This window comes from Staurois parvus, unplaced genomic scaffold (assembly GCF_062004578.1).
Source record: "Staurois parvus isolate SC_StPar_1 unplaced genomic scaffold, SC_StPar_1.0 ptg000455l, whole genome shotgun sequence".
Lineage (NCBI taxonomy): Eukaryota > Metazoa > Chordata > Amphibia > Anura > Ranidae > Staurois > Staurois parvus.
The window spans coordinates 231,966-248,581 of NW_028318251.1; the positions used below are offsets into that span (position 1 = coordinate 231,966).

At 43.7% G+C, this 16,616-nt stretch overlaps 1 protein-coding gene across 1 annotated transcript in view; it reads left to right on the forward strand.

Annotated features, from left to right (window-relative positions):
* The window catches only part of LOC149452913 (natural cytotoxicity triggering receptor 3 ligand 1-like), a 52,521-nt gene extending 42,814 nt beyond the window's left edge, over positions 1-9,707 (forward strand). Inside the window, exons 6-7 of the mRNA XM_089688814.1 lie at positions 3,961-4,053; positions 8,111-9,707. Coding sequence (XP_089544940.1) covers positions 3,961-4,053; positions 8,111-8,187 — 170 coding nt within the window. The 3' untranslated portion in view covers positions 8,188-9,707. The remainder of the gene's footprint in view (positions 1-3,960; positions 4,054-8,110) is intronic.
* Positions 9,708-16,616: the final 6,909 nt, after the last annotated feature.

Sequence of the window (16,616 nt, forward strand, 5' to 3'; positions counted from 1 at the left end):
CATAAGGGGGGATATGATCTCCATGTATAATACATAAGGGGGGATATGATCTCCATGTATAATACATAAGGGGGGATATGATCTCCATGTATAATACATAAGGGGGGATATGATCACCATGTATAATACATAAGGGGGGATATGATCTCCATGTATAATACATAAGGGGGGATATGATCACCATGTATAATACATAAGGGGGATATGATCGCCATATATAATACATAAGGGGGGATATTATCGCCATGTATAATACATAAGTGGGGGGATATGATCTCCATGTATAATACATAAGGGGGGATATGATCTCCATGTATAATACATAAGGGGGGATATGATCTCCATGTATAATACATAAGGGGGGGATATGATCTCCATGTATAATACATAAGGGGGGATATGATCTCCATGTATAATACATAAGGGGGGGGATATGATCTCCATGTATATTACATAAGGGGGATATGATCTCCATGTATAATACATAAGGGGGGGATATGATCTCCATGTATAATACATAAGGGGGGGATATGATCTCCATGTGTAATACATAAGGGGGGATATGATCTCCATGTATAATACATAAGGGGGGGATATGATCTCCATGTATAATACATAAGGGGGGATATGATCTCCATGTATAATACATAAGGGGGGATATGATCTCCATGTATAATACATACGGGGGGGATATGATCTCCATGTATAATACATAAGGGGGGGTATGATCACTTGTATAATACATAAGGGGGGATATGATCTCCATGTATAATACATGAGGGGGGATATGATCACCATGTATAATACATAAGGGGGGGATATGATCTCCATGTATAATACATAAGGGGGGATATGATCTCTATGTATAATACATAAGGGGGATATGATCTCCATGTGTAATACATAAGGGGGGATATGATCTCCATGTATAATACATAAGGGGGGGATATGATCTCCATGTATAATACATAAGGGGGGATATGATCTCCATGTATAATACATAAGGGGGGATATGATCTCCATGTATAATACATACGGGGGGGATATGATCTCCATGTATAATACATAAGGGGGGGTATGATCACTTGTATAATACATAAGGGGGGATATGATCTCCATGTATAATACATGAGGGGGGATATGATCACCATGTATAATACATAAGGGGGGGATATGATCTCCATGTATAATACATAAGTGGGGATATGATCTCCATATATAATACATAAGGGGGGATATGATCTCCATGTATAATACATAAGGGGGGATATGATCTCCATGTATAATACATAAGGGGGGATATGATCTCCATGTCTAATACATAAGGGGGGATATGATCTCCATGTCTAATACATAAGGGGGGATATGATCTCCATGTCTAATACATAAGGGGGATATGATCTCCATGTATAATACATAAGGGGGGATATGATCACCATGTATAATACATAAGGGGGATATGATCGCCATATATAATACATAAGGGGGGATATGATCTCCATGTATAATACATAAGGGGGGATATGATCTCCATGTATAATACATAAGGGGGGATATGATCTCCATGTATAATACATAAGGGGGGATATGATCTCCATGTATAATACATAAGGGGGGATATGATCTCCATGTATAATACATAAGGGGGATATAATCACTGTGTATAATACATAAGGGGGGATATGATCACCATGTATAATACAAAAGGGGGGATATGATCTCCATGTATAATACATAAGGGGGGGGTATGATCTCCATGTATAATACATAAGGGGGGATATGATCTCCATGTATAATACATAAGGGGGGGGATATGATCTCCATGTATAATACATAAGGGGGGTATGATCTCCATGTATAATACATAAGGGGGGGGATATGATCTCCATGTATAATACATAAGGGGGGGATATGATCTCCATGTATAATACATAAGGGGGGATATGATCTCCATGTATAATACATAAGGGGGGGATATGATCTCCATGTATAATACATAAGGGGGATATGATCTCCATGTATAATACATAAGGGGGGATATGATCTCCATGTATAATACATAAGGGGGGATATGATCTCCATGTATAATACATAAGGGGGGGATATGATCTCCATGTATAATACATAAGGGGGGATATGATCTCCATGTATAATACATAAGGGGGGATATGATCTCCATGTATAATACATAAGGGGGGATATGATCTCCATGTATAATACATAAGGGGGGATATGATCTCCATGTATAATACATAAGGGGGGATATGATCTCCATGTATAATACATAAGGGGGGGATATGATCTCCATGTATAATACATAAGGGGGATATGATCTCCATGTATAATACATAAGGGGGGATATGATCTCCATGTATAATACATCAGTGGTACATATAGTGAACTATAAAGGAAGTGTATAGGAATGCTTCTTATCTATGCTGATGCGACTTCTGTGAGATAACATGAAAGTCTACGGGACTGAATTCTCACCAGGAACCTTTTCCAAAATCGCACTGCGCCAGGTTGATTAGAAGGGCACCACTGAATATAATGTGATTTCCTGTGTCATGTGATTATGTAAATGGAGGCTTGTGAACCTCCCACAGGTGTGTTGCATTTTTGATGCATTTTTTCAATTGGATCGTAACCTGTGACTGGTTGGCTGTTAGGCTTCTTTCACACTGATCCCCCACAAAAACACAGCAAAAGCATATATGTGTTTTTGACATGCTTTTGCCGTGCTTTCTGAGCGTTTTTTAAAGGACATGTGACTTAACCACTTGCCTTCCCGAGCATCCCCCTCCTGACCCGGCCATTTTTTTGCAATATGGCGCTGTGTTACTTTAACTGACATTTGTGCAGTCATGCAGTGCTGCACCCAAATTAAATTTATGTCCTTTTGTTCTCATAAATAGAACCTTCTTTTGGTGGTATTTGATCGCCTGTGCGTTTTTTTTAATTTTGTTTGTGCTATAAACAAAAAAAGACCGACAATTTTGAGAAAAAAAAACATTCTGACACGGGGGGGGGGGGGGGGGGACTGACTTGGTGTCACTGACATCCCAATGACACCAATACAGTGATCAGTGCAAATAAAAAGTACCAACACTGTACTAATGGCACTGGGCAGGAAGGGGTTAACATAAGGGGTGATCAAAGGGTTAACTGTGTGCTGTGTGTGTGTTTCACTGTAAGCATGCTGCTATGCAGAGCCATACAAAGCAGTGTGCAGGAGCTGACGGGAGAGATTTGTGTTGTTTATACACAGGTCTCATCCCTATTGGAGATACTCGGGTGAACACCGGGTGCTGGTGAGAAATCACAGGGGTGGGTCCAATGATTGACAGCCAAGACCGTAGCCTGGAACTGCAAAATCACATATATCTGCATGATTTTGTGCACCCGTGCTGCCCTGTAGCTGTATTTCTGCTATAGGGTGACGCGAAATTGGTTAAAAACTGCACCAAAAACACTTCTCGGAGGCATTTTTCAGGCGTTTTCCATTGATTTTTGGGGATTTTTTTTAACTTAACAAACATGCCCAGCGGAAAACATACACAGACATACACAGACATACAAAGACATACACAGACATACATAGACACACACAGACACACACAGACCCACACAGACATACAAAGACATACAAAGACATACAAAGACACACACAGACATACAAAGACATACAAAGACATACAAAGACACACACAGACATACACATAGACATACATAGACACACACACACATAAACATACACATATACACACAGACATACATAGGGAAGCATTTTTCTTGAGCTTTTTCATGTGCTTTCTTTAATGCAAAGATGCTTCAAAAACTCCTCGGTGTGAACGTCGTCTTGCAGTAAAATAAATGCTGTGTGATTGCAGCAATAGGTTTATTATAGTCAGTATGTTGGGGAGTGACTAATATTACATCTCTTCTGCTTTTCTTTTGTAGGAACGATACTTGTGATATTTTCTCTTCTAATCAGTTTAATTTTATTAATGTTGCCTATATATTGGATACTTTACTGGAGAGATTTCATTACAGGTAAGTGTCTGACAGTTTATACAAACAATATGGAGTGTAAGGGTATCAATAGGGAGAGATTTATTAGATTAATGGGGATCCAGCCATCCTAAGGAAACAAAACATTTACCATCTTCTGTATATATCATATATAAACTATTGCAGAAATTGTGGGAGGTTTCCGATATGTTTGCCGACATCCTTATTACAGAATTCAGCCACAAACCCCCCTATATAAGTGTGCGATTTGTGAGGAAATGGGATTATTTATTATTTTATTGAGTTGCACCTCTTTATAGATTTCTGTGGGGGCCGTATGGTGAGGAAGACTTACCCAGCTGAGGACTGTATAATATTTCATCTTTTCCCCTCTATTTGGGTGTTTTGCGTTTTCTGTCATCCAATCCGGTGGGATCAATACATTAGTTTGTGGTTTATATATATAATAGACATAGACAAGCCACACCTTCTGTCTCTCTCCACTTTGCTGGTCTCTAGGAGGTGCCAGTGCTTACCTGCGGTGATTCCCGGGGGGGGGGGCCGTGGAGACCCCTTCCTATCCCTTTATTTTCGGAAAGGGGGGGATTCTAATGTGGTGTTATTTGGTCATACTGCTCTCAGCAATTCCTTATCTTGATTGAGCTGTGAGTACTATTAACCCCTCGCCCTCCAGAGGATTTCCCCCCTTCCTGACCAGGATATTTTTTGCTATACAGCGCTGCTGTTACTTTAACTGACAATTGCGCGGTCATGCAACGCTGCACCCAAATTACATTTATGTCCTATTTTCCCACAAATAGAGCTTTCTTTTGCTGGTATTTGATCACCTCTGTGTTTTTAATTTTTTTTTGCTGTAAACAAAAGACCTACAATTTTGAAAAAAAACCCAATATTTTTGACTTTTTGCTATTAAACGTGTCTAGTAAAAAAAACAATTTAAATCAAATTTCATCACAAATTTATGCAAAAATGTGTAAATTCATTGGTTTACCTGAAAGTTATACTGTCTACAAATGGCGGTATATATACTGAAATTTATTTTTGTAATAGTAATGGCGGCAATAAGCAACTTATAGCAGGACGGCGGCAGACATTCTGACACTGGGGGGGAGGAACTGACTAACTGCCACTGACATCCCCAGTGACACCAATACAGCGATCAGTGCTAATAAAAAGCACTGACACTGTACTAATGGCACCGGGCAGGAAGGGGTTAACATCTGAGGCGATCAAGGGGTTAACTGTGCTGTGTTACTAGGGAGACATCATACAAAGCAGCATGTCCATACTGACAGGAGAGAGACCTGTATGGTATTGTTCCCATGTGCGATACCATGTGCATGGCAAACCGCTGGTCTGTACCTGATTAAATGTGAGTGTTCTATTTGACGTGTTTTTTTTTTTTTTTTGATATTTGGAATAAGCAGCATTACACTATGGAGGTCTTCTTTGTGTATCTCTTTATGTCCTTGGTATTCACCGCATATGTTTGAGTCCTACTACACTGATCATACAGTCAGGTCCATAAATATTGGGACATGGACACAATTCTAACATTTTTGGCTCTATACACCACCACAATGGATTTGAAATGAAACAAACAAGATGTGCTTTAACTGCAGACTGTCAGCTTTAATTTGAGGGCATTTACATCCAAATCAGGTGAACAGTGTAGGAATTACAACAGTTTGCATATGTGCCTCCCACTTGTTAGGATAGATACACTAGAGTGTCACCTGAGCACACATCAAGCGTGGAGTGGAGAAGTGAAGCACTTCATTTGCATACTTGCACATTTATTATTGTTTGCACTTTATTGTGGACTGAATTTTTGAATATATATTTTTATACATTGTGAGCACCTGTCACTTTGTGTGAATAGATTGAGTGCCACATCACTGTATTATTTCACATAATCGGTCTGGTTAGCTGTTTGATTGGCATATCAGATACAATTAGTGTTTGCACAACACCACAAGTGTGGTTTTGTAACACTATATCACTGTGATGATTATTTATTTATTTATATTGCACTTGTGTATATCATGTTTATTGTATATATAATATATGATTTATTTTTGAGTATGGAAATTTAATCTGGTATTTTTGTGGCACATTAATTTTGCACACATTACTATAGTGTGCATTTGTTATTATTTTTATTTATTCATCACGTATTGCACTTTATAATTATGTTAAGCATAGCGCTTCACCATTGTTGAATGTTATAAATCACTTGTATATATTTTAGATATTATATAACAAAGACTACTTACAATGTTGTGTTTTACATTTGCCTAAACAATCCCATACTTATATAAGGGGAGTTTGTGAAAGAATATTTACACTGTGAACATAATATCTAAAGAAAATCCCTCAATATTCAATGAAATTGTGTTTGACTGTCATGTTGCCAAAGTCATGTCATCTCAGTGGCGTAACTAGAAGCTTCAGGGTCCAAGTAACCTTGAAGGGCCCCCCTGATCCTCAGTCGGGGCCCTTCCCTCCAAGCCTGGTGGCGGTACGCCAAGGCCTGGTCGCAAGTGCGACCTTTGTGACCCTGGTTATTTTATTTATTTGTCTTTGTATTTATTTCTTACCATTTTTTACATTTGTTTATTTTTGTTATTACATTTTTAAAAAATTATTTATTACAATTTTAGGAGCCCCTTGGTGAAACAGACCCCTGATGTTCCACCTTTGGGACCGAGAAAGGAGATTGAGGACAGTCCACAATCTCTATCTCTGCAGCCTCAGCTGCATAGAATGAATGAACAGGAATAGCTCTGTACAGAGTCATAGATCGTACCAATCATTGGCTCTGCATTCGGAAAAGGAAGGGGCCGGTAAATGACACGTTTCCTGGCCTCTTTGCCGCTCTCCAACCTGACAGATTCCCCGCCACAGCAGCAAGCGGGAGAGGAAAGGGGGGAACCCGGCAGAGCTGCAGGGGCAAAGGGGGGGAGTGTAGAGCATGAAGGGTGGAGAGAATGGGGGGGCTAAGAGCACCGAGGGGCATGCCAGTATTTAGGAACGGTCATCAGGGTTGCAGCTGTCAGACGTCCGGTAGCCAACGTTGAGAGCGGAGCAGATTTTTTTTTTCCTTTTTTTCGGTCGGTGGTGGCGGCGGGCATCATGATTAACGTTGGATCTACTTCGGGGGACATTTTGCTGATTTTTGTTTTTAATAAAGGACTTGTCAAAGACTGTCTGATGTCACTTTTTACACTACACTTTATTTTTTTATAATGAATAGCTGTACATTGCTTTGGTCAATCACAGCGCATGATGGCGTCACAAGGCGCGGGGGACCCGGGGGAACCAGATTCTGATCACTGTGATAGCCTGACATTAACTATCACAGTGAATATTCACCCTATAGACTGTCCTTGTGGTGTTTCTCCTCTGGGAAGAGGTATGGTAACACTGTATTGCTCTGCTAACAGTGTGTTAAAAAATAATCGTAAAGAAAAAAAATGAATAAAATGATTATTTTTTTACCCTACTGTCACCAGTCATGTCCTGACATTTGGGGGGGATTTGTACCGTCCATCAGTGATGATCCCGGGCTTGGTGGTTCCCAGCCCACAGCAGTCATTCCCGTGTACATTCAGCACCTGGAACGCCTGGTCCTGGATCATCGATCTTGAAATTGCACAAGACTAATCTTTCTGTGTGAACGATGAACATAATGATGAGGAATGAAGCCGGCTGTCCTAGGATGGGTCAGGCTGACAAATCTTTCTATGCCGAAGCTGTCAAGGCATTAGTTACACGCTGGGATAAGTGTATAAATGTAGCAGGGGAGTATTTAAAAAAATAAATGCAGATTCCACTCCATTAAATTTGTTCTTTTATTATATAAACTCAAAAGTCCCGGTTTGACTTGAACGCCCCTCGTTAGGTGAACAATATTGTACTATTGACAAGCAGAGGATAGCAGGCACCTTTAGGCCAATACAGACAAGAAATGGCGCAGTGTTAAAAAAACAAACGCCTCCATCCAGATTACCAGATCTATTTGTACCCTGTTCTGTTATAAGAGACTTTAACAAATAACACGTGTGTTCATTTTCAGGAGATAAACCCAGTTTATGGAGAAGATGGAACAAGCAAGTTATAAATGAATCTGTAATATTTATGGAAAAAACCTGACCGGGATCTTCGATGTACAACAAATCCCGTGCTGGAGTCCTGGACACATCATAGACTCTAAAGTTGGACTGTGAAAAACTGCCCCATTGTTGGTCCTCATTATAACTCGCTGGCATTTGTAGCTATAATAGCTGCTGCTGTAATAAAAATAACAATCTGTCCGACACCACCACCCCTCTGTCCAAGTATATCACGTCCTCCGCCACCCCTCTGTCCAAGTATACCACGTCCACCGCCACCCCTCTGTCCAAGTATACCGCGTCCACCGCCACCCCTCTGTCCAAGTATACCGCGTCCACCGCCACCCCTCTGTCCAAGTATACCACGTCCACAGCCACCCCTCTGTCCAAGGTTTTGCTCACCTCCTCATAAAAAGAAATCAGATTAGTTAGACAACTTCTGTCTTTCATGATTACTTGCTGTCTGTTGCTTAAAACATTTGGTTCTGCTATCTTTTGCAGTCTGTCATTCATTTTCAATTTTTGCAGCCTTTATTTCCTTTTTATATATTCTGTTATATTCTTTGTAATGTGTAAGTACAGTATTCTCTGAAGAACGTATGTGTTCCATAGCACAGTCATACTCAGATGACATTTTTCACTTTTATTTCAGTTCACAAAATGGTTGACGCAGGGTAATGCGGAAAGAATATAGCAAATTGTAAGAAAGCTCACAAAATATCAACTTTCAATATCCTCCAATAGCTTCACTATATTGCCACAATTTGTTGCACAATATAGCAAAGGTCTTGTAGAGAAACAGTTTCTGCACCAGACAGACAATATTAAAAAAATCTTAATGCAAAGTGCTTACTCATTCATTAGTACAACTTTAAGGATTTGATTTTGGTGTGAAAAAAATTAGTTTGAGTAATTTCACAAATTTCGGCACACACCTAATTAAATCATATAACAGCTTTATAGAATGTTTGGTTATATACTTCTAAGGCTTCATAGATTCCTTGAAGGTCTCTCTGGTGTTTTTTTTTTGTTCTTTTTTATGTAATGTCGCAACTGTGAGGTTGGTGGGTAACAGAGTGGCTCCAAGATGTTAACACTTTTCTATGTTTCTTGGGGTTTTGTTTACATTTGTTCATTTTGTCCTTTTGCTTCTTTGACCCCATTTGGGGCAAAAAGAATTTCTAACAACATAGTTATGTGAACTGCTTCTGTTGGATTACTTACTAGTAATATTTCCATTATTTTCTTTTAAGGATAAGATTGTCCTTTGTGTTTCTTTCTGGCAATTGCCCATTCAGATATGCACATTATAGGTTTGTTACTGACGCTTGCCAATATATACTCAGGATAATGTTTTGGTATATAAAAATCTTTGTTCTTACTGAGTCTTATACAATATACAATCTATGTCTAAATTGACATCACACATAGGTATATATTTTTATTTGTAAGAGTCGGTATGTAATTTTGTATTTATGGTTGATGGATGCATGTATACATACTATGCCATCTGTTGTACTTTACTTTTCTGTAAACGTAATAAAAACATTGAAACATAAAGTGCTAGTTCATTTATATTTGTTTAATACTTTTGTTGGAATACACAACTATTGTGTGCAAAAAATGTCAATTGTTTAACAATTGGATTGTTGGGCCTTGGTTCACACAATGAAGTGCATGTTAATCACATAGGAACTGCAACACATTCCTGTGCAATTCACATGTGGTTCAGTGTAATGCAATTTGAGCCCATTCATTTTGAATGAGCTCAAATCACACCACATCGCACCAAAGACATGCATGCACCAATTTTTGAACCACAGTGCAACCAGATTGCATGTTTTGTTTTGTACCATGCAATCTGGTGCCGGCAAATGCACTGTGTTTGCAACACTGACATCCACTGCAGACTGCAAGGGCAGTGCGATTTGAATGCGGTGCGCGAAATGCACACAGATTGCGGGGTTTCTGCAACACATTCTAGTGAAAGCCTAAACTGATTAATTCATTTTTGAAAGCTAGTATAAAAAAAACAAAGCTAAAAACTAATACAGAAAATCAATTTGGATCAACTTGATTTTTAACTGCTTTTTAACTTTAAAAAACTTGCTCATAATTGTAGCAATTAAGTACACGTGACTTGAAGGTTTCTTATAAAAACTGGAAAAACTATTTGATTTAACTTAATATGTTTAAGTACTCAACTTAAAAACATGTGTTTATAATGCCAGTAATTAAGTTGGCGGTAAATAAAAATGCATTCATTTCTATCAGAAAAGCTAATTACCTCAATGCAATGTAGTTTGTTGCTTCAACTTAATTTCACCAGACATTGTCATAACTTAAAAAGCTTGATGCAAACTGTTGCGTTCATTTTTTTTGTTGAGCCAAAACATTATTTTTTAGAGTGCAGTGTAAGTCTTGAAGAGCAGCTTTCAGCCTTGGAAAATTAGCTCTCTTAAAATTGAGCATTTTTATTTTTCCCATATATGCTTGATGTGTACAGCTAACAATAAATGAAAACATGTTATGGTCGCTGCTACCTAGATGATCTTTTATATGGATATTCGTAATAAGCTCTGTATGGTTTGAGATTACAAAAAATGGCCCCTGCCCAAGTCTATAAATGGCCTTCACAGAAAGAAGCACATGGAAATGCGACACATGTCAAGCAACAATAGAGAAAAATTCCCGGCTCAACTTGCCAAACCGCCTTCGAACAAACCAATTTAACATGTCTAACAGTATGTGTTAAAAACATGGGTTTAGTTAGCACACATTTGCAAATACATGTGTAAGCTACAGAGCCGCGTCATGGCAACCCGATATTCTGTAGTTCCTAAGACTGGCCATGCATTATACAATTTTTTTGAGAATTTTGTTTTAGATTTACCAAAAACCATATAATATGAGGTCAAACCTAAACACTATCAATTGTATCCAATTAGGCAAGCCCTTACAGTACATAGTTGAAGGTAAATCTAAAGGAAATTGGACAGAAAATTGTATAGTGTATGGCCAGCCTAACTCTGCAAATTTTCAGAGCCTACAAAGTACAGGTACAGGAGTTCACTGGACACCCAGCATGCAGCACAATGGCAGCTAAGGTGTCCAGAGCGCCCCCTAACCAACAATTCAACAGTACAAACAATGGCCACTGCCCCAAGCTATAACTGGCCTTAAAATCAAGGAGTACATGGAAGGGCGATGCATGCCAAACAACAAAAGAGAAAAATTCCCAGCTCAACTTGCCAAACAGCCTGCAAATAAACCGAATGCTATAGTCCCGTATATACGGCAGTGTATAGGACAGTGGTGGGAGTGCTCCTATACTCCAGTATATAAGACAGTGTAAAGGACAGTGGTGGGAGTGCTCCTATCTCCCAGTACATACTAAGTGCTAAGAAGAAGCAGTTGAACACAGCAGTTGAACTAAAGCAGGAGAACTCAAGCAGCAGGAAGACACAACAACAACAAGAAACTCTACTGCATGCTGGACAGACTGCAAGCAAACACCCCGGGAAACATCTCTTACAAGTCTGAGTGCCACTCCGAGTACCTTTTTAATATGTCCCCTCTACTCCTCCTTTTCATATTACTTTCTTGCGTTCCCAAAATCTCATTTCTTTACCCCTCTGCTCCACCCCAAAACTTGTACATCTCCCCCTCATTGCTATCATCTCCCTACTACTACTCTCATCACCTCCTGCTGATACTTCACTCTCCTGCTGACCCAAACACCAGGACTGGAAGGCATGTGCGCTTGTGTACATCCCGCTCCCATCTTACTTTCCTCACCCTTCTTCTCTAACCTCTGGGGATATCTCCCCAAACCCTGGTCCCTCACCACCTCACTCACCCACTAGGCACCTTCCTACTCCCACGAACCGCCGCAACCCCCTCAACCTTATACCTGTCCCCCTCCTCCCGCATCCACCCCTCCACTCTCGGTTGCACTCCTGAACGCCCGATCGGTTTGCAACAAGCTCACCGCCATCCATGACCTCTTTATTTCCCACTCCCTCAACCTCCTAGCGGTCACCGAAACCTGGATCCAAGCCACTGACTCCACCTCCCCTGCGGCACTCTCCTATGGAGGTATCGTCTGGTCCCATTCACCCAGACCGAGCGGTCGTACAGGTGGTGGGGTCGGCATGCCTCCTTTGAGGCCCACTGCATCCGACTCTTCTCCCTCACCCCTCTGAGGATTGCAGTAATCTATCGGCCTCCTGGACCCGTATCCCACTTCCTTGACGACTTTTCCACCTGGCTACCCTTCTTCCTCTCCTCTGAGCTACCCACCATCATCCTTGGAGACTTCAATATCCCTATCAATGTCAACAACCCGGCTACTTCCCAACTCCTCCACTTAACCTCATCTTTTGCACTCACACAGTGCACACAGTCCTCCACCCACACTGACGGGAACACCCTGGACCTCGTTTTCTCCCATCTCTGCACCCTCCACAACCTCACAAACACCCCTTTCCCTCTCTCTGACCACAACCTCATTACGTTCTCCATCTCCCCGTCCTCAAACACCTCCCCCCCAAACGTCAAACCATCACCAGCCGTACCCTTCGCAACCTGAACCCGGCCCCTCTCCACTCTGCAGCGACAGTATCCTTCCACTGTCATGTCCTGACCTGGCCACTACTGCATATAACAACACGCTATCAGCTGCCTTAGACTCCTTAGCACCCCTAACCACACGTAGCATTCAACCCTGGCAGAACGACCACACTAAAAATCTTAAACAACGCAGTCGCGTGCTGGAACGATTATGGCGCAAAGCCAAATCCCCTCGAGAATTCTCCCTCTACAAATCCGCCTTTCTCACCTACTCCTCCTCCCTCCACGCTGCCAAACAAGCCTACTACGTAACCCTCATCAACACCCTCTCCACCTGTCCTCGCCGGCTCTTCTCCACTTTCAACTCCCTACTCTCCCCCCCCCCCCCCCCACCTCCACCCAGTACCTCACTCATCGCCCACGAGATTGCCAATCACTTCCAAAATAACTTTGACGCAATTCGTAAGGACATCGCCAATGCTCAACCTACCTCCCCACCTAGCCTCCCTCCCACTATAACCCCATCAACTCTCCCCTCCTCTGACCTCGCAACCACCCTACCCCCCACCACACCTAACGTCCCACACACTATAACCTCCCCAACACTCCGCTCCTTCAGCCTTGCTACCACTGAGGAGGTCACTAAGGTCTTCTCAGAAGCCCGCCTCACCACTTGCCCCCTTGACCCTGTCCCCACACAACTCCTCCGGTCACCCTCCTCCTCCATCCTATGCTCCCTCACCCACATCTTCAATCTCTCTCCCTCTACTGGCGCATTCCCCTACCCCCTAAAGCATGTGCCTATCACCCCCATACTCAAAAAACCCTCCCTGGACCCCACCGACCTGAACAACCTTAGACCCATCTCCCTGCTGCCATTTACTTCCAAGCTCCTTGAGTGCTTAGTCTACAATCGCCTAAGCGTCCACCTTACTGACAACAACCTCCTCGATCCACTACAGTCTGGCTTCCGTCCCCAACACTCCACCGAAACCGCCCTACTTAAAATCACTAACGACCTGCTAACCGCCAAAGCTAATGGCCACTACTCAGTCCTCTTACTCCTCAACCTCTCCATGGCCTTTGACACAGTCAACCACCCCCTCCTCCTTAATAAACTACACTCCCTTGGCATCAGAGACTCCGCTCTCTCCTGGCTCTCCTATCTATCCCAACGCTCTTTCAGCATTACCTATAACGCTACCACCTCCCCCTCTCACCCCCTCTCTTTTGGGGTCCTCCAAGGCTCTGTCCCCGGGCCCCTTCTCTTCTCCATCTACACTTCCTCCCTCGGCAAACTGATACACTCCCACGGCTTCAACTATCACCTCTACGCCGATGACACGCAAATTTACCTCTCCACCACTCGCCTCACCCCTTCAGTCCCACCCTGCAAGCCAAAGTCCTAGGTGTCACTCTAGACTCAAACCTGTCCTTCCAACCCCATGTCCAGTCGTTGGCAAACTCATGCAGGCTCCACCTCTGCAACATCTCCAAAATACGTTCGTTCCTAACCCCAGAAACTACTAAACTACTCGTTCACTCCCTTATTATCTCACGTCTGGACTACTGCAACTTCCTCTTCACTGGCCTACCTCATCACAGACTATCCCCGCTTCAGTCTATCCTGAACTCAGCGGCCAGACTCATCCACCTTACCAACCGCTCCGCTTCTGCCACCCCCCCTCTGTAATTCCCTCCACTGACCTCCACCCCCCTCTGTCATTCCCGTCACTGGCTCCCGATTGCCCAACGCATTAAATTCAAACTACTAACACAGACATACAAAGCCATTCATAACGCTGCTCCAAACTACCTCACCAACCTGATACCCAAATACCACCCTACCCGTACTCTTCGCTCCTCACAAGACCTCCTACTTTCTAGCTTTCTGGTCTCCACCTCCCACGCCTGACTGCAGGACTTCTCCATGACTTCCCCTATCCACTGGAACTCACTACCCCAATCCATCAGACTGTCACCTACCCTCCTCACCTTTAGGCGCACCCTGAAAACCCATCTCTTCAAGGAAGCCTACCCCGCCCTCACCTAACAGCCGATCTCCTCCATTCCTCCTACCACTCCATCCCCCACAGCCACTTCCTCCTGTACCACTATCCCCTCCCTCCTAGATTGTAAACTTGAAAGAGCAGGGCCCTTGACCCCCTCGTGTTTTGTTTTGTTACTGTATTGTCTCTTGTACTGTCCCCCACTATAATGTACAGCGCTGAACAAACCTTTTAGCGCTATATAAATACTGTATAATAATAATATACGGCAACAAACCTTTTAGCGCTATATAAATACTGTATAATAATAATATACGGCCATATAGAGTACCGTGGTGAGAGTGCTCCTATAGTCCAGTAAATAGGGCAGTGTAAAGGACAGTGGGGGGAGGGCTCCTATACTCCAGTATATACAGCAGTGTAAAGTACAATGGTGGCAGTGCTCCTATAGTCCAGTATATATGGCAGTGTACAAGACAGTGGTGGGAGTGCTCCTATACTCCAGTATATACGGCAGTGTGCAGGACAGTGGTGGGAATGCACCTCTACTCCAGTATATACGCCAGTGTACAAGACAGTGGTGGGAGTGCTCTTATACTTCAGTATATACAGCAGTGTAAAAGTGGAGAGTGCTCCTATACTCCAATATATATGGTAATGTACAAGACAGTGGTGGGAGTGCTCCTATACTCCAAAATATATATGTAACGGAAGTGCAGGCAGGACAGAGCACACGGAGAAGATGGGGAACACACAAAGCTTTATTGAAGCAACAAAAGGACAGACACTCAATGGGGAAATGGCAGGGAGGGTGATGTGTGCTCAAACCAGGGACGATTCCAGGCACGGGGGGTCTTCAGCGACAGGCAGGCAATCTACCCCCTAGGCTTGGGGTCTCAGCCGAGCTCCCTCCGTGACTGGACAGCGGATTGGAGACTTGGGCAACAGGCGGCAATCTACCCCTGGGCAGGGGTCTCGGGCAACAGGCAGCAATCTACCCCTGGGCAGGGGTCTCGGGCAACAGGTGGCAACCTACCACTGGGCAGGGGCCTCGGGCAACAGGCAGCAACCTACCACTGGGCAGGGACCTCGGGCAACAGGCGGAAACCTACCACTGGGCAGGGGCCTCGGGCAACAGGCAGCAACCTACCACTGGGCAGGGGCCTCGGGCAACAGACGGCAATCTACCCCTGGGCAAGGGCTCGGGCAACAGGTGGCAACCTACCACTGGGCAGGGGCCTCGGGGACTCAACCGGTAGCGATGGCTCAAGCACTCAGGGGCACCACAGGTAGCTATACTCCGGGCATGCCATCAGGACACGGGTGGTCAGTGCACACACAGCGGGGCAGTTCGGAACACGGGTGGTCGGTGCACACAGCGGGGACAGTTCAGGACACGAGTGGTCGGTGCACACACCGGGGACAGTTCAGAACACGGGTGGTCGGTGCACACAGCAGGCACAGTTCAGGACACATGTGGTCAGTGCGCACAACAGAAACAGTTCAGGACATGGACGGTCGGTGCACACAGCGGGGACAGTTCAGAACACGGGTGGTTGGTGCACACAGCAGGCACAGTTCAGGACACAGGTGGTCAGTGCGCACAACAGGGACAGTTCAGGAAACGGGTGGTCGGTGCACACAGCGGGGACAGTTCAGAACACGGGTGGTCGGTGCACACAGCGGGGACAGTTCAGGACACAGGTGGTCAGTGCACACAACAGGGACAGTTCAGGACACGGGTGGTCAGTGCGCACAACAGGGACAGTTCAGGACACTCACGGTAAGCAGCTTGCAGACCCTCAGCGGCAGGTGGCTCCAGACAGGAACAACCAGCGGTCAGCGTTCCAGGGACAACCAGCGATCAGCAGACAGCAGCAGCTCCCAG